This window comes from Equus caballus, chromosome 9, assembly GCF_041296265.1.
Source record: "Equus caballus isolate H_3958 breed thoroughbred chromosome 9, TB-T2T, whole genome shotgun sequence".
NCBI classification, from domain to species: domain Eukaryota; kingdom Metazoa; phylum Chordata; class Mammalia; order Perissodactyla; family Equidae; genus Equus; species Equus caballus.
The window spans coordinates 63621027-63640657 of NC_091692.1; the positions used below are offsets into that span (position 1 = coordinate 63621027).

At 40.6% G+C, this 19631-nt stretch overlaps 1 protein-coding gene across 4 annotated transcripts in view; it reads left to right on the forward strand.

Annotated features, from left to right (window-relative positions):
- The first annotated feature begins 523 nt into the window (after positions 1-523).
- ATP6V1C1 (ATPase H+ transporting V1 subunit C1) overlaps positions 524-19631 on the forward strand; it is a 42369-nt gene continuing 23261 nt past the window's right edge. For 2 of the 4 annotated variants that reach the window (XM_023648793.2, XM_023648796.2), the window contains exons 1-3: positions 524-1200; positions 14754-14924; positions 16267-16334. In XM_023648793.2, coding sequence (XP_023504561.1) covers positions 14793-14924; positions 16267-16334 — 200 coding nt within the window. In that variant the 5' untranslated portion in view covers positions 524-1200; positions 14754-14792. 4 annotated transcript variants of the gene reach the window in all.

Here is a 19631-nt window from a genome sequence, read left to right on the forward strand (position 1 = left end):
GGCACAGGATAGGTCAGAAAATCTGGGTCTCTGTAGTATATAGCAATAAGGGTGAGCATTTACTGGGTGTTTCTTATATGCTAGGTACTGTGCTAAATGCATACTTCATTTAATCCTCCCAATACCTCTACAAGGTACGTATTATTACCACTTTACAGGTGAACAAGCTAAGTTTAGAGGCCTAAGGTCACACAGCTAGTCAGTAGTGGAGCCAGGATTTAAAATCAGATACATCTATTCCCTTGCACTAAACAGCTCTGTGACCGCTGGTTCTTTACCTTCCTCATCTGCAAATCTAAAAGGACTAAATTAGAAAATCACCAAGTTGTCTACTGTTTCTAAAACTATGTCCTAAATTAGAATAATACCAGCTATCTTCCCAAGCCAATGAAATATGCAGGGTTCAGAAGAGCAGCTTCCTACCTTATTTTCCCCCAAAGAATATGCTTTCTCCTGTCCATGCCTTTGTCCTGAAACCTTCCTTGGTTTCCCACTATCTACTGTGGCTGCAGCTATTTATGACGTTTATCGCTCGCCACACACACCCCTGAACCAGATAACATGCTCTCTCACGGCAAGAAGTGATTCATAACCCTACAAAATCAGCACAATGCCTAGTACACAGAAGACGCTCCATGAACATTTATGGAATTAACTTGAAGTGGACTGGAAAGAAAATGTGAATCAGTGAAGGGAACTATTAAGGATATTACTCAGGGAGCGGAGCTGTCGGAAGAAAACCCCGAGCAGAGCAGCCTGTGTAGGGGCTGGCGACAAATTCTGACCCGCAGAAACCTGAAGAAGTGGGGTAACGTTAGGGATGGGGGCGGTGACGTTCACAAGCGGCAGAGGAGACTCCGCCGGGACACTACGAGAAGCGAAAAACCCCGCCCATCCCAAAAAGCTGCCGCCAGCGCCCACTCCTGTCTCCCGGCCTCCCAGGGGACCTCCCAGCCCCGCCCCCTCCGGAGGTCGCGGCGGCGGCGGCTGCGCAGTGCGCGCATAGGCCGGGCGGCGAGCCCTGCGGTCAGCTGACTGCTCCGCTGGCACGTGACTTGCTCCGTGGGCGCTGGGGTCTAGGAAGCTGTGAGGCCGGAGCATAGGCCCAGGAGGGATGGAGCGCTGAGTCGTTAACGTCTGCCGGGCTGTCTGCCTCTGTACCTGTTCCTGCTGCCACTTCCTCGTTTGACACCTTGCTGGGTCAGTGAGCGATGGCTGCGCCGGATGGGGAGTCCCGGCTAGGCCGCGCTGGCGCTGCGGTCGCCGCCTCGGAGGGCTGGGGGCGGGCGCAGGGGCCGAGGCTGTGGCGTTGGAGCTGGCTGGGGGGCTGGGTCTGGTTTCTCGGCGCCGGTTTGTGGCAGCCTTGGGCCTAGGTTCCGTCTCTAAGGAAGAGGAAGGAGGGAAGAAGAGAAAGGGCCCCAGGGGGTACTTAGTAGGAGAGGCAGAAAGGAGAAACACTGAGAGTCTAGTACATTTCTCCTTCGTTTGGGTGGGTGGTCACAGCGAATCCCCGCCTCTTTAATTGAGGGGTATGAAAGGTGACAGAGTGGCCCAGATGAGGATCTCGGGTGGTGTATGTGAGGTCACAGGGAGCTGAAGAGCCTTCACTGGGTTTACGCGCTTGTGAGAAGGCGGAGGGCAGTTTAAAGGGTCTAGGGGCCCCTCACTGCAGCCAGGGGGCCCTCACAGAGGACGCAGGGCCCTTGTAGGCGGGAGAAAGAACAAGAATCCAGAAGGCTCAAACCATTTTTTATTAGAATGGGGGAAGGGTAGGCAAGAAACCCCTGAAAAGGAACTTGAGGAGAGAGTTACATAAGGCTAATTGAATCACCTGAGAAACAGGAGTAAGGGGAAGCTAATATTCTTTTCAGAGGAAAAATCTGGTATGTTAGGGAAAAATAAAATATTTCAGTGAGCACTCAGTCCTTAGCACTGCTCTGGGAGTGGAGGAGTCGCGTGTAAACAGTCCAGCCTTAGGAGTTCTCGCCAGTGTTGAGGAAATAAGTCACACACACGATACATTGACATACAGTGAGGTTATATGTAATTATCAAAAGAGAATGCTGAGTGCTTTGGAATTGTGAGCAGGGGCAGACATGTGAACTGGCACTATCGGGAAATATCCTGAGGGAATGGTAACTAGAGTTGGGTCTTGGCAAGCCAGTGGGATCTGAAAAGGTGGAGAGAAATGGGGAGAACTTTCTAGGCAGGGAAAGCCGCAGGATTTGAAGGCCTCAAGATGAGGTAAAAGAGTGCTGCTAGGGGAGTCAAAAGTCCGGGTCTGTGGCGGATTTGAATTGTGGAGAAGTGGGAAATAAAGTTGGGGTCAGATAATGAAGACACTAGAATGCTATTCATTTGTTCATTCAACTAATATTTATTGTGTTATATACCAGGTACTGTGCGAGTGCTAGGGTTTAGAGAACAGACTCTCTCATAGAGCTTACAGTCAAGGAGAGAAGATGGATTTTAATAAATAGTCACGCAAGTGTGAAATGTTCATTGAAGGAATAACAGAGTGGTGTGAAAGATTTGTCAAGCCTGTGCCCTTTATAGAAGGTTCAAAGAAGGCTTTTTGGAGGATATGACTTTCGAATTGACATCTGTGAAGGGTGTGAACGTGTAAGTGAAAACAGTGCAGGCTTGAGGGAATGGCGTATGTCAATGTGAAGATGAATAAATCTTTTGAGAAGTTGTAGGAGGGCTAGCATGGCTGAGTTGGGAGGGAGCTATGTGAGAGAAGCAGGTGAGGGAATACTGGGGGTCAGGCCCAGCAGAGCTGTTATTCTAAAAGCAGAGGGAAGCCAGTGAAGATTACAGACAGTGGAGTGCGTCAGACACGGGGGGTTTTTCGCAGGGAAAGAGTCACCCTGAGCTGACATCTGTTGCCAACGTTCCTCTCTTTTTTCCTCCCCAAAGCCGGAGTGCATGGTGGTATATCCTAGTTTTAAGTCCTTCTGGTTGTTCTGTGTGAGTCACTGCCACAGCATGGCAACTGACAGACGGGCGGTGTGGTTCCACGCCCGGGAAACAAACCCGGGCCGTGGAAGCAGTGAGAGCGCCAACCTTTAACCACTACACCATCAGGGCTGGCTCCAGACATGGTTTTTGAAAAGAAAATTTTGTTGATAATGTAGGGTGCAAAAGTGAGTGAGAGGAGACCACCTCAGGAGGACATTGTTGTAATCCCACCAAGAGAGGGCAAAGCAATTTAAACTGTTTCCTGTAGGGAGTGGGGAGCCGGTGAAGGATTTGAAAGCAAGATACTTTCCTTCTCTCTCCACTAAGGAATTAAGGAGAGTGTTAAACTGTACTCGCTTTTAGAGGGGCTAAGGAATTGGAGAAGGGAATGAATGATTAGATTCTATTTGCACCCTTCACTGAGGGTGGTTATGACTACCCCCTAAGCAGTTCTGAAGTCCACCGGGGAGGCTGGATCATTTTGGGGTTGATGGGAGATTCCTTTGCAAAACTCTGTTTTGGCTTTCCAGCTTACCCGTCAGTAACGTCATCTACTCCAGAATACCTTTTATTGAACAACAGATAGTCACAGGGAGGACTCGATTGCCTTTCATGTTTATTTTGTTCTCACAGGTCTTTGAGAGAAAGTAGATGAAAATGCTATTCATTCTATAGATAGGAACCTATCTCGACCCTTGGAACTAGAAACAGAGAGAAAGTGATTTGTCTAAGTTTGGCATAACTTCCGTGGTCTTCTCCCTGCTGGTGTATTGTTCCTGCTGATCACCTCCACAGTACTTCCCACAGTCGCATCTAGAGAGAAGGGTGAGTTTCTTGAAGTGCGTTGTAATCTTTGATTCAGCACTGTGGGTGAACTTTTTCTAGTAGGACAGCTTCAGGGGATTTGGCAGTGCTGGGCCAGTGCTTTACAAACTGCTTTTCTGTCAGCTTGGGTAAAGCTGTTCAATTTACAGTTCAGCTGGAGGAGATAATGGGCGACCAGTGTGAGCTGAAGGTGCTCAAGTTGTTAATCACGGGTCTTTGGCAACAAGCAAGTCTGGGATTGTCCTGAAGACCGAGCCTCAGGATTGTGTCTCAGAACTCCTGGAGGATCTTTCTCTGTTTGGTACACCTTCGGGGACTAGATTAAATCTAAAGAAAACAGTACTTGCGATCTGACTGAAGTAAATGGTGAGAGCTGGGTGGTTAGTGTAATTCTGCTTTTAAAACTGGGCAGGAAATACTCATTTTTTTGGCATATTGGTCTTAGGAGCCTCATTTACACTGGTTTTTATAACCTAGAAGGAAAGTTTTGGGCTTCAAAAATCTGATTCTGTGATTATTTCCACAACTTGTGAAATAATCTCCTTGGCCGAAGAGCAAAAGTGGAATGCCAAAGTAAACCTTTGCAAAAGGACGTCCTTGTGGTTCACCAGTCCCCCAGGCAGTCAGTCTTCCTTTTGAACTTGAGTCTGCTTAGGGGTAGCTACAGTTTTGGCTAAGTACCTCCTACTTAAATTTTCTTCTTGTGTGTATTCTGCTGTATTTGCAGCAGTAAATCTTTCTCATCCTTTGGATGTGGAATTTTATACCATTTTAGTTATATTCTAATGCATGTTACATTTCTATTTCATTGACGTTTCTAAGATGTAGTAGAAACCATTAGCATAGTGCCTTTGGAAAGATAGCTCAGGCAATGAACCAGGGCAGTCTGAAATTTCCTGTTGACACGAGTGACCCTTGGAACTAGAAATTTCACGCTATATTCTTGATAATGAAGTAAAATTCTTTTCCAGTGGGAAATCTCCCTCTAATGTTGTATCGTTGTGCAGATCTGCTATTTATTGAGTTCAGAAAGGACCCAGGTGGGCAATGAAGGAGAGGTGCTTTGGTTACATCAGAGGATAAGAAGGATGGAGCATTAGCTCTATATCTAAAATAAGGTGTGTGTGTATTTCAAAATAAAATGCAGGTAAATGCAAAAAAAAGGTGTTATTTAAAGAGATTGATGTTGTCTTTTAAGATATTTTAAGCAAACTGTCAATGAATAAGAAGTTACTTCATAAATTAAGATAATTAACAGGGGGATTAACTTTACCATGGAAGGTTTTCTTTATGAACCAGCCTATAGTTTAGTGATTCTGTATGGATGCTGTTGGCATTTTGGACAAGAGTGTCCCTTGTTTAGCCCCCATCCACTAAAGTCTGATAGTGACCCCCACATTGGGACAACCTAAAACACTCCCATGTATTTCCAAACTCTTTTCGGGGGAGAGGTACCATTCGGTTGCAAAACACTGCATGTGGTGCCATCATTTATTTGCTGGACAGATATCTCAGTGCTTGTTAGTGACAGGCATTCTACCTGATGTTGGAGATAGAGAGGTTAAGGGTAGTATTTTAATAAACTGGCATGTAAAATGTATGCACTCATTAGCTGTGTGGTCATTAATTGTTCTCTCATCTGCGAGCAGGGGTGGTGATAACATCTTCTTTAAAGGAACTAAGTACAAAATTGCTTAGCGTATTGAAGTGCTTATCACATAGTACATATTTAATAAGTGGTTGTCATTAGTAGTGAACAGAATCTCAAGCTTACCAGAGTGACGGATTGGGGAAGACTAGTTTTAAGTCTTTAATTTGATGGATTTCAGGCTAGAATACATTGTGTTAGAGATACCAGCACCTTTCAGTGGAATGTGGTATTGTGGGCCAGTCACTATTATAAAATACCAGAAAAAAAGGAAAGGGAAGTAATGTTTTGGGAGCCATGTGCATAGACTCAGGGAATCCCCTGGCATGGAAGGAGTTGTTTGCTCTTTGGGGCGTTGTTGAGGTGCCTAGGGATAGAGGAAGTCTCTGGGAGCTCAGAAAGTTCTGATGATTACTTTCAGTAACGGGTGTACACCTCCCACCCCTGCCATGTCTACCAATCCAGCCAGCTTTACCAGAAACTACAGGAAATTTTTTAACATTGTATAATGTGTTGTTACCTCCCTAACCCACCCAGACATGTTTCTGTTTGTATGATAGTCATCTATGTGAGGGTAAGGCTTGGTTTTTACAAATTTATTTGTAGCCAACTCTGAAATAAAGACATGGTAATTGTTTATATAATACATCTATTAAAGATTAAATTGTCTTATAGTTAAGTATGTTTGTGGCATGAAATTCAGGCAAGCTTTTATAGGATGACAGAGCATTTATAAATACTCTTTCAGTTGAAAAGAAAACATGCAGAAGTTTATTTATTTAAAGAAGGTATATGTTCTGACAATTTTTAAATTTCATTCTGTATGAATCACGAAAGTATTCCTTGAGAGGTAAAATCCCCCTTTGTTATTGGAAACTTTTAAACAAGTTTTATTATGAGCAAGCCCCTCCTGCAATCCCAATTAAGATGCTTCTGTTTTGAAGGATAGAATTTTAACATTCAAAGAGGAAATTGATATTTTTAACTTTTTATTTGTATAGTGTTAATTTCTAGGGGAGGATATGGCAACTTTTTTAAATGAATGGATTGTGGTAAATGTTTTACACTGATCAGTTCTGTTAAAAGTTGATGTGCCACGATTGGAAGGCTGTGTGATGTTTCACTGATCTGAGGTATGCCTTCTTGTGCTTGTTGAAATAAGCCACTTTAGTAAACTTGGTGTTTTTAAGGCAAAAAGGAAGTTTTGCATGTAGACTGCCTTCAGCCTTAATTTATTGTGAAATTTCATTTACTGTGAAAGATGGTTGCATTTCAGAGACTAAAGTGTTGGTTTCTTGAAAGCATTAAAAGCAGTTAATTATTGGAGCACTAAGTGGGGTGCTGTACTGTTTTCTGTGGTTGCCTCTGTCTTGGGTCAGGCTCATAAAAGAGATGCTTAAGTAGCTCTTCTGTTCGGGCTTAGTATCTCCACCTTTTGTGGTGTTGTGATAGTTATTGCTTTACTGTTTTTATTTTATATTCAAATCAATTGTGATAGGAAAATAATCCACAGCCTTCAAATTCCCAGAAGTGGGTGATACAGTAAATGAACACTCTCAGAGCTTTGAACGCAGGTTTTCCCTTCTTCTCTCCTTTCCTTCATTGCATTTTGAAAAAGAATTTTTACTTTTTTTTTTAAAGCAGCATACTTACTGCATCAGATAAAATAGAAGTGTTTAAAAATTTGACTAGCGTTTCTGTTATGCCTCCAGTGTATTCTGCTTTGATTTTTTTATCTTGTCATTAGCATCGTTTCCCTCATCCCTCCCTGCACACACGGACCTACCTGCTTATACAGATCTACACACACCGTGGTAAGCTCCTTCAGGACAGGGGGTACATCTTTTTGTTTTGCTTCTCAAAGCCTACCACGGGTCTGGGAACTTAAGCACCCAAAACATTTGGTGAAGATGAATGATATGACCGTAAATTGAAAACAGTTACGGTCAATTAAGAGATATGTGATAAAACACAAAATAGATGTCTGCTGAAATGCAGTTTATTATGTGGGTTTAAATGGACATACGGGTTGAAGGAGTAGCAGTTTGGGATTATATTAATGAGTTTGGTGCTTGGTTGGACTTAGTTGGGAAAATCTTTTTGTTCAGGGAAGTTTGAGTTGGTTTAAATGGGAAGAGAGAAGTTGTTTTGTGCAAAATGGACTGTCTGAGCAGAGGCAAGTAAGAAAGAGAACTGAAGGCAGGCCTTAGGTCAAGATGGATAGAGAGGTCAGGAAGATGGTGAGGATAAGGCAGAAAAACTCAGACAAGGAGGCTGGTAACGATGATGGTGACAATTGGCAAATTTCAGTTTTATTTCCAAGAAAGAAGCAGGACTAGGGGCATACATTTTTGTGAGTTGCTCAGCCTTCTCTCGCCTAGAGCAATTTTTTTTAGAGCTGGAAAAATTTTTCAAGAAGTTTTGGGAATAAATCAGAACTCTACACTGTGGTCACAAAGCCACCTGCTGTTTGTACCTAGGGCATTTAAAATCCTCTGTATTCTGTCCTTCATAAATGAAATAAAATTGTGCATTTCTTGAGCAAAGCAAGAGTTTATCCAGGTTCTGTTTTGTCCTGTACTTGATTTCATAGACCATATTGCTTTTTTACTTACGTTTTAAGTTTGTAAGTCGCCATAGGAAGCATGCAAAAAAGTAGGTTGATATATTTAAGGTTTTAAAACTCCATAGAACAAAAATCATTTCTGTATTATAGAACTAACAGTACTGTGTGATTCTTGATAATGATGATGTAACATTTAGCCATCTTATTAAAGAGTATTTGTCATTTCTTGTAACATTCACTATATAGTCAATGTATAATCATTATGTAATTCCCTATATAATCATGAGAATGTCTGTTTTAATACAGTGGTTCTGAAACCTGACTGATCATCTGAATTACCTGAGGAACTTAACAAGAAAATAGAAAAAAAGTCTTGGGTCTCACGCAATATAGATTCATGGCATATAAGAGCAGAAAGGGATCCTGGATATCGTAATCCAGTCCTCTCGTTTTACAGCTGAAGAAACTCATGCGGACAATGATATGCAGAACTGGGATTAGATTCCCGTCCTCATCTTCTCAGTGCAGTGCTCTGGCCGTTACATTGTGTTTCCTGAAGTTGGCGTTTGGGTTTTCTCTGGCTGTAATTCCCAGTGAGATCAAAAGGCTGTTTACCGATTAACTGGTACCATAGTTGCTTTCCCACCACAACCAACCAGACTGGACAAAATATATGAAAAAAACTGCTGCCAGATATTGGACAACAGGTAGTGTAGGAAATGAGAGACAAGTAACAAATGAAATGAGCTCTATAATCCCTCTGGCTTTCTGCCTGGAGTCACTCCCTGGACCATGATTTAGGAGGGGGAAGCCAAGCAGAGCATGTTGGTCTTGCTGTCTTGCTGAGTTAAGGAGAATGGAGTTGGGGAGGGCTTATCTGGCTAGAATTTGCAGGTCAGAGTGGCAGAGAGCAGGGAGCTAGTCAGAACACCCACCATCTATATGGGCGTCTCTGCAGGAGGGCCAGCAAGGAATGACTAGGAAGCTTTAAACTGAACAATCATCAGGGCTTGTGGGGTTGGGAGGCGTTTGCATACTTGGGGCATCCAGTGGAATCCCAGGTCAGGCCTTAGTAGCAGAGCTAAGTTAGCCCTAGAGTGAAACCTTAAACACATCCTAACAGAGTTTAAAAGCAAGCCTTGAATGGATCATGCTGATCCTTAGGTAACTTAACTGCCTGTCAGAACAAAGTACAGCATTCTTAAAAGGAACACAACAAAAGCCAGTGATTAACAGTGTAACATTGTGAATTATAAATATGCTCAGTGATTTAACAGAAGACATGAACGTGAGGAAAGAAATGAAAAGTTTTAAAAAAGGAACTTAAAAAGCTCAAGAAAATATTTAAAGCGAAAAATTCACTTCATGAGATAAATAGCAGATTACTCTAAAGAAAAGTTCAGCAAACTGGAAGATATAGCAGGAGAGTATCCAAACTGAAGCACAGAGAGAAAAAACTGAAAAAATGAATAGAAGCTTGTTGACCTGTGGGACAATATCAGGTGGTTTAACATTTGATTTTTGTCTCAAAAGAAGGGAAAGAGAAGCAGAAAAATATCTCAAGAAAATAATGGATGAAATTTTTCCAAATTTGATGAAAACTGAAAACACAGATTCGAGAAGCTCAGTGAAATCCAAGTAGGATAAATCCTTGTGACCTTGGGGTAGGCAGATTTTTCTTATGCCACAGAAAGCATATATTATAAAAGAAGAAATTGATAAAGTAGACATCAGAATTGAAAAGTTCACAGCACTAAGTGTTGGTGAGCCTGTGGAACAACTGGAACTTGCATACCTTGCTAATGGGTTATAAAATGTTCTATCTACTTTGGAAAACAGTTTGGCGGCAGCTTCTTATAAAGTACATGCTAATCATTCAACTCAGAAATTCCACTTCTAGATGTTTATCCAAGAGAAATGAAAATATATTTTCACAAAGATCTTTGTAGAAGAATGTTTATAGCACCTTTGTTCTTAATGGCCCCAAACCAATAACAATCCAGGTGTCCATCAGCAGGTGAATGGAAAAGCCAACTGTAGTATATTCATGTAAGGGAATACTGAGCAATAAAACAGAATGAACTACTGATGCACACAACATGGACAAACGCCAACAACATGCCGAGCAAAAGAAGCCAGACACAAAGGAGTGCATAATATCTGCTTCTATGTACAATGAACTTCTAGATCAGGAAAAATGAATCTGTAGTGACGGCAGATCAGCATTTGCCAAGGGCTCACAGTAGGATGGGGAGTGAGTGGGACCAGGTGTGAAGGAAGGCTTTAGGGTGACAGAAATGGTCTTAATCTTGGTTTTGGTGGTGGTTACACAGGTTTGACGTTTGTCAAAAGTTCATCGAACTGTACTCTTATAATGGGTGTATTTTATTGTATATAAATTATATTTCAATAAAGATTTTTTAAAAATATGGGGGAAGTGAAGGGAACTAACCAATTATGAGCCAGATACTTTAACTATGTTATTTCATTTAATCGTTGTAGTTATTTATTCATTCAAGAATATTCGTCAAATAATTTTTGAGGGTTTACATACCAGCCTCTGTGCCAGGTACTGAGGATACAGTTTTGAGCAAAAACTATCATGGTTTCCACTTATCCTCATGGCAGTTTATTTGGAAGACAGACATTAATAAAAAGTGTCCCTCAGGGAAATACTGAAAAGAAGGTACTATAAGAGCATATAATACATTCATCCTTAGCATATATGCTCTCATATGATATATGACATGAGACATATTATATATGTCATATAATATATGGGGCACTTTCTATGCCTTGGTTTCTTCATTTGTAACTACTACCCACCTGGTAGGGTTGTTTTAAAGGTATGGATGAGTTAATACATGTGAAGTGTTTTGACTGGAGCTAGTAGATAGGAAGTGCCCAATAAATATTTGCTGCTATCTTGATGACATTTGACAGTTCTCACTGTCTAATGTTTCAGGAGTACACCTGTACTAACTCAGGACCAGGTTTGGGGGAGGAGATGATGAGTTTGACTAGAAGTGTTGAGTCTTAGGGAGCTTTTGAGACATCCAGGTGGAGATGTCTTGTAGTCGGTTGTGGAGACTTGTTGGATGCTGGGGAGGGGCCTGGGCTGGAGACAGAAATTTGGGAGAGTGTTCAGCATCTAGACAAGAATCACCTTGAGTGTAGATAAGATCATCAAGAGAGAAACTGTGTACACACGTTTATACACACGTAAGAGAGGGACTTAGACCTAGGTTTGAGTCTTGAGAAACTCCAACTTTTAATTGGTGTGCCTTTTTAATAATTTCCTCTCTTGGTTAGCATGTGATTTGGCTTTATTTATGCCTGACTTCCAGTACACAAGATGAAAAAAGGAAATAATTAGGAATAAAAACAGAAGTCATTCGAAGTAGTCAGAGGAGCTGGAGTTGTCCATGTTCTTAGTGAGATGGTAACCAGTGGATACTAGTTTTGACTCTTTCTACGCAGCTGAGAGAAAAAGGGAAATGTTTTTAGCAACATGGATTTCATTTTCTGACCAAAAACATAGATATACACATCTGCAGAGAGAAATTTTGTTTGGGACTGAGCTTAAATTGTTCTTCAATTTCAAGGAGAAATTTGTGTGACTTGTATAAGTGAGAGGATAACAGTGGACATTGTTTAAAAACAGAGAAAAAAGGGATTTTGCAAAAGACTTCTTGATGCTGTTCTTAAATTCGTCCTTGGATACTTAAGTAGCTTGTGTCTCCCATCAGGCTCTTCTTATAGTTAGCTTGCTTTGACTAGGGGATAGAAGAATTGAGGCCATGGTTTTGCCTAAAGTACAAATAGGTTCTTTCTCAAGCCCTCTCATATTTTTGGCTGTATTCACCCTTAGAATAACAAAAGACGTAGGCTTAGTAATCTGCAACTTTACCAATTTTTAATTTTATGAGCTACTCTAAAATTAGGATGTTTTCTGAAAGACTCTAGATAAAAAAAATTGAAGAAAAATACAATTTAAATATTTTTTGGCCCTTATTTTTTCTCTGATCAGACTTTTTGATTGATTCAGAGTCATTGTTATAATGACATTTCATTTATTAATAAAACAAGCAATTTATTAAGTCCTTGCTGTAGGCAGGAATTGTGTATGCTGGGTTTTAGGGCTTCACAGAAGAAAAGTTTCTGGCCCTTCAGGATTTCCCAGTCAGGAGAGGAAGAAACGAGGGAAGATAGTGGGATAAGTGCGTAATGGTGGCCTTTATAAGGTATTAATTAAGTAAACAAGGTGTTTCCCACCTGGGACTGGGAATAGCCTTTGGTGGTAGGATGGGTTGGGACAGCAGCCCATAGTCACCCAGGAAGGGAGGCCAGGTGGGAGGGAGAGGATCTAGGTTCATCGTTGTATTCGTTCCTTCCAGCAGCTCTGTCAAGAGATTTGTAGGATTCCACTTTACAGATGAGGAACCTAGTAGAGGGGTAGAGTCAGATAGTTAACTATTCTGAGACTCCAAAGTTTGTGCCCTTTCCTCTGTGATCTCCAGGTCTCTTGAATCTCTAATTTAAAAAAAAAAAATTTGCTTTTCTGTTTGGAGAGTCATTGCTCCTTATAGGAGGTAGGATAGTTTTGGATGCTGGGTGATGCTGTTTTAGAAATTGTGATGATCCTGGATGAAAAGAAGAAGGAAGGGAAGCTCACATCCCTTTATCTAGTGGAATTCATTAGCCCTACAAGGTGCTGTGAGCCTGGAAGAAAGCATAGGGTGAAAGAGTTGAAGGTTGCATGTGGATCTCTCTTCCAGTAGGAGAGCTCAGGTGAGCTTGGATACAGAACATTCTCTCTCCTAGCATAACACAACAGAAGGAAAATGGCCCTTACAGTCAAACACAATGAGATTTGAACCTCATCTGCCGGTTGTGTGACCTTGGTAAATTACTAATGTGTCCGAGTATTACTACCTAGCTCATTGGGCTGTCGTGAGAATTCAATAAGATAATGTATTAGATGTTATAACACAGTACAAACAGAAGACACCGTTTCCTCCTCATCTCCAAACAGGCTCTAGAGAGGGCTCCAGTAAAAAGATGGAATTAGAGAACTTTCTGTAGTTTTCCTAGACATTTCTGGACTCTAGCTTTGTTTAGCATTATCATGACTTTATTTCATTTGATCTGATAAAACCTCTGTGAAGTAGCTTAGGGCAGGTATTTATAGATGAGAAAATGGGATTCTCTTATTTCTTTAAATCCTTTGGAAATCTGTTGGACGAAAAAGATTTTCTAGAACTCTAAATGGTATGATAGTGACATCTGCTGTAATAGTTCATATTGTTACAGTCTTTGAAGAAGCTGCAGTTTAGATAATTTAACAGTATCATCAGGAGGAACTTGACAATTGATTTTATCACCTGCCATTTTTGGAGGAGAGGAGGTATAACATGACACATATTTAATGTGTTATCAAATATGCTTTTTTTAAGAGAACCACTTGTATAAATAATTATGATAAAACCTCAGTTTTTCAAAAAATACCATCACTTAGAAGATCTGGATTGTTAAGAGAGGTTTAAAGATGTTACTGGAAGGTGCCTAGCGAGGCACGCAGTGGTGGAGATTTACGTGTGGTAATGGAGCAGAGGTCGCCTCCAAGTCCGTCTGCACAGCCGATGCTCCCATAGTCGGGTCAGAGCTGGTGTAGAGCGGTTTGCAGTTGCATTTCTGTGAGGCGAAAGCCCAGCTCAGCTGAAAAACATCTCAAAGGAAGATGTTAGCTGTGGACCAAAGCTAAGTTCTTCTGTTAGGAATACATATTGGTGTGCCAGGGATGTGTATGGATGACATTTTGTGGAATGAAACTGTTGGTGGCTGGTGTTTTGGGTAGTCTCACTTCTTGAATCCATTTTAGGATATTTTGTGATTTTTTAAAAAAATTAGATATCTCGTGTATTAGTTCTTTATCATCTTGTTTTCTTAGTATCATAAGTAATTCACCTTTTACCATTTACAGGCTCCCCATACTATCCGCTGAAACCTTTCATAAGCCAGAATGGCCTAAAGTGAAGAAGCAATTACCATTAATTTATATGGGAAAAATTTTGAGCAGACCCCAAAAATAACCTACCAAAATAAATCAAGCTACAGCACAGATGCTCACAGACAGTTAAGAGCTCCGGCGGCTGATGCTTGGTGTAGTTCCCGGGGAAGGAGCTTGGCAGCAGCACTCTTGCTGCTCATGGTGCATGCTGCCTCTATGAGGGCTCACTGCTAGACAAAAGCTGAATGCTATTTTCGCACAAGCAAAAATCCTCTTTGGATTTCTTTCGGTTATCAAAAATAGGTACTAATGTAGGTCTTTCATAAAAGCAAAGTGGCATAAAGTGAACATTAGGGTAGCAGGGGAGGCCAGCCCCATGGTATAGTAGTTAAGTTTGTCATGCTCCACTTCAGTGGCCTGGGTTTGGATCCTGAGCCCAGACATACACCACTTGTCAGCCATGCTGTGGCAGCAACCTATATGTTAAAAAAAAAGTGGAGGAAGATTGGCGCAGATGGTGGCTCTGCGCTAATCTTCCTCAGCAGAAAAAAAAAAAAAGTAGCAGAGGAAACCTGTACAGGGATTTACTTCCAGGTAACTAAATTTGACTTTGTTTCGCGTCATATGCCAGTGTTGGATTAGTTTTGAAACAGGTTATACTTATCAATTATCCTGTGACTGTGAAATATTAGAAACAAATGATACTAAATGTATTTTTTGTTTTATTTTGTTTGACTTTTCAGAGTCTCTCTTGATTTTGGAACAAATACTTGGTAACAAACATGACTGAGTTCTGGCTTATATCGGCTCCTGGGGAGAAAACATGTCAGCAGACATGGGAGAAATTGCACGCGGCAACTACAAAGAACAACAATCTTGCTATTTCTTCAAAGTTCAACATTCCTGACTTAAAGGTCAAACTGCACTGTGCAAAGTAGTGTGTGCGTTCTTCAGGAAGGGGAGGGCAGTTGTCTCCACTTGCCTTCTTGTAGAGATGAGGTTCCTTCAAAAGAAAACTCTCCCATCCCTAGCCATTGGCATAATTTGAAATCTATCTGTTCTTTCTAATCTTCAGTTTTTAGATAAGGAGGAAATTGAGATTTTAGAAATAAATTACCAAAATGAAATCACATTTTTCCCAAGTTTTTGTGCTTTTCTAAATCTTAGGAAAATATTTGATATATTACATTCACAAATGTGACTTGCAGAAGTGAAAAATCTTAGTTATATATTCTTAAATATCACAGTGAATCCACTTTTCTGTTATTAAATTCATATAATGCTCACTAATGTTATACACGTTTTACCATTGCACCTCTTTAATCATACTTGGCAAATCTAACCTAGTTATTTAATTTAGTCCATCTGTTTAACATTCATTAAAGATCAGTAATCTAGCGGCCTCAAAGTGAAGCAGGCTTGCCAGTAAGCTTGACTGAACTTTTAGAAAAGATCATGATATTTATATTTTGTTGGTTACCTAAATGAGGCAGTTATACACAGCACTCATTTAAGAAATACTTAAAATTACTGATTCTTAATATTTTAGGAGTTACAAATTCCTTGGAGACATTGATAGAGACTGTAGACATTTCTTCCAAAACGTGCTCATTTACACACGTAACAGTTTTGTTACAAATTCAGTTACAGACCCTCCAGGGCATGGTCACGGACCTTTGCTTAAGAGCTGCTGTTGTAAACCATGGCTTCAAATGTTGCACTGTTGCTGGGTGGTGCAGGCAGAGGCACGGGCCTGCCTGGCAGTCTTCGCTTCTTAAATGGTGGTTGTACCCATGAATTAGAGGATTATCTCGTACACATAAACAGCTTTGAAATGTCTGGAAAACATTTTTTAACCACTCTTGCACATTATGAAATAAAATATGGAGAACTTAAGGCCCTTCAAATCAAGATGGGGTATCATCTTGTTTTTTTTTTTGTTTTTTTTTTTTAAAGATTTTATTCTTTTTCCTTTTTCTCCCCAAAGCCCCCCGGTACATAGTTGTGTATTCTTCATTGTGGGTTCCTCCAGCCATGGCACGTGGGACGCCGCCCCAGCGTGGTCCCATGAGCAGCGCCATGTCCGCACCCAGGACCCGAACCAACAAAACACTGGGCCGCCTGCAGCGGAGCGCGCGAACCCAACCACTCGGCCACGGGGCCGGCCACGGGGCCAGCCCCGCGGTATCATCTTGTTTTAAAAAAAAAAAAAAGGATGTGAAACCTAAGTAATAAAATGCTGTATTTCCCTTGTAGGTTGGCACACTGGATGTCTTGGTTGGTTTGTCGGATGAACTGGCTAAACTGGATGCGTTTGTAGAAGGGTAACGTACTTTTTATGTAGACTAGAGCAAAATGAGAATATCTCATTAGACTATCTGGCCATTGGGTTTGTTATATGTATACGCTGCTTATTGGAATGGTTTTAAAAAAGGATGACTTTTTTTTTCTTTGTAAATCTATGAAGTTATAATTTACATACGATAAAATGCACTTGTTTGTGAAATTGTTGATTCTTTCTGGTATCATTTTTTGGATATAGTTTACATACCATACAGTTCACCTGTTTAAAGTGCACAATTCAGTGATTTTTAGTATAGTCACAGAGTTGTGTAGCCACAATCAGTTTTAGTACATTTTCATCACCCACCCCCCCCACCCGCCCACCATAAACATCCTGTTCCCAGTAGCAGTCACTCCCTGCCCGCCACAGCCCACTAATCTGCTTTTTGACACTTTAGATTTGCTTATTCTGGACAGTTGGTATAAATGGAATCATATAATATGTGGTCTCTTGTGACTGGCCTCTTTTCCTTAGCATAATGTTTTCAAGATTCATCCAGGGGCCGGTCCGGTGGCGCAGCGATTAAGTGCACATGTTCTGCTTCTCAGCGGCCTGTGGTTCACTGGTTCAGATCCCGGGTGCGGACATGGCACCGCTTGACAAAAGCCATGCTGTGGCAGGCGTCCCACATATAAAGTAGAGGAAGATGGGCATGGATGTTAGCTCAGGGCCAGTCTTCCTCAGCAAAAAGAGGAGGATTGGCAGTAGTTAGCTCAGGGCTAATCTTCCTCAAAAAAAAAAAAAAGATCATCCATGTTGTAGCATGTATCAATATTTAATTTCTTTTTATTACTAAATAATATTCCATTGTGTAGATATACCACCTTTTATTAATCGTCAGTTGATGGACATTTAGATTGTTTCCACTTTTTGGCTGATACGAGTAATGCTGCTATGAATATTTGTGTACAAGTTTTTGCGTGCTCATATATTTTCATTTCTCTTGGATATGTACCTAGAAGTGGAATTGCTGGGTCAAATGGTAACTCTGTTTTTAGCATTTTGGAGAACACCAGAATGTTTTCCAAAGCAGCTGCGCCATTTTACAGTCCCACCAGCAGTGTATGAAGGTTCTCATTTCTCCACATTCTTGACAACACTTGTTACTATCCACTTTTCTGATTATAGCCATCCTAGTGGATATGATGTAGTATTCCTTGTTTTTTTTGTTGTTGTTTTTTTTGTTTTTTGGTGGGGTTTTTTTGCTGAGGAAGATTCACCCTGAGCCAACATCTGTTGCCAATCTTCCTCTTTTTTGCTTGAGGAAGATTTGCCCTGAGCTGACATTCCTCTATTTTGTGTGTGGTTTGCTGCCACAACATGGCCGCCAACAAGTGGCTTAGGTCCATGCCCAGGAACCGAACCCAGGCTGCCTAAGCAGAGTGTGCTAAACTTAACCACTAGGCCACAGGGCTAACTCTCATGTGTTTTTGATTTGCGTTTCCCTTATGGCTGATGATATGTTGAGCATCTTTTCATGTGTTTATTACTCATTTGTGTTTCTTCTTTGGAGAAATATCTATTTGGATCCTTTGCACATTTTTTAGTTGGCTTTTTTTATTATTGAGTGTAAGAGTTCTTTATATCTTCTAGATACAAGTCCCATATCAAATATGACTTGCAAGTGTTTTTCCCATTCTGTAGGTTGTCTTCACTTTCTTTGTAGTGTCCTTTGAAGCACAAAATTTTTAATTTTGATGTTCAATTTATCTGGTTTTTGTTGCTTGTGTTTTTGATATCATGTTTAAGAAACCATTGCCTAATCCAAGGTCACATGGTTTTATGTCTATATTTTCTTCTCAGAGTTTTATAGTTTTAGCTTTTACATTTAGGTCTTTGATCCAGTTTGAGTTAATTTTTGTATATGGTGAGTCCAGCTTCATTCTTTTGTATACAGATGTCCAGTTGTCCTAGCACCATTTGTTGAAAAGACTATTCTTTCTCCATTGAATTGTCTTGACACCCTTGCCAAAAATCTATTGAACATAAATGTGAGGGTTTATTTCTTGACTCTCAGTTCTGTTCCATATTTCTTTCTGTTCTGTATTTCCATCCTTATGCCAGTACCACATTGTCTTCATTACTGTAGCTGTGAAGTAAGTTTTGAAATCAGGAAGTGTGGGTTCTCCAACTTTGCTTTTCTTTTCCAAGATTGTTTTGGCTGTTCTGGTTCCTCTCATTTCCATATGAATTTTAGGATCACCAAAAGAAGTCAGCTGGAATTCTGATGGGATTATGTTGAATCTGTAGATCGATTTGGGGAGTATTGCCATCCTAACAGTATTAAGTCTTTGAGCCATGAACATAGGATGTTATGCCATTTATTTGAAGATGGTGATGCTTTTGTCTTCAAAATTCAGTTATATTAGAGGAGTTTAGTTAGTTAGTTAGTTTTACTGAGGAAGATTAGCCCTGAGCTAATATCTGTGCCAGTCTTCCTCCGCTTTATATGTGGATCCCCACCACGACATGGCTGATGAGTGATGTAAGTCCACACCTGGGATCCAAACCTGCAAACGCAGGCCACTGAAGCGGAGCATGCCGAACTTAATCACTGTGCCATGGGCCAGCCCCTAGAGGAGTTTTTTTAAACTACAGTTTTAGTCATTTTTGAAATTCAGTATATATTAGTGTATATTACACAGTGTATACAGTGTATATTAGCTGAAATGGGTATAGAATCTTTGATAACTTTCTGCATTTTGATTAATTGGCAGAATCAGTCTACAGTTCCTTTGACTCTTAGAATGCAGAGATTTTAAATACAAAGGGCTTAGGTAAATAGGTGTAATTCGTAAAACACAGAATTTTGGAGAATCCTAGAAGTGTACATTTGATTGAAGTTTTAAGGAAATGGATTTGAATAGAGGGGAACTTGTTTTTGAAATCTGTGCTGAAGGGTTTCCCATTTATCTGTTAGGTTTTTCTGAATTGATGGAACCACCATAATGAAATGGCTGTGGTAATAGAGGCTGAGATGTTGCAGAGAGACCTTTTAACATAACAACGTGTAGTAAGGAAATAAACAGATCTAAAGATGTACTCATGGTCTTTAATATTAGAGGCAAAAAGGTCAGTTAGGAGACAGTTTTACAGTAGATTTGGCAAGAAATATTAAAAGCTTCAGTCACCTAAGGCCAGGCACTTGGCAATAAGAATGAAAAAGAGAAGATGAAAGAAAAAGTAACAAGTTACTTGTAGGGTTCACAATTCCATGTATTCATATAGAGCAAATGTGAAAATAATAATTGATGATATTCTCAAAGGACCTATTGAT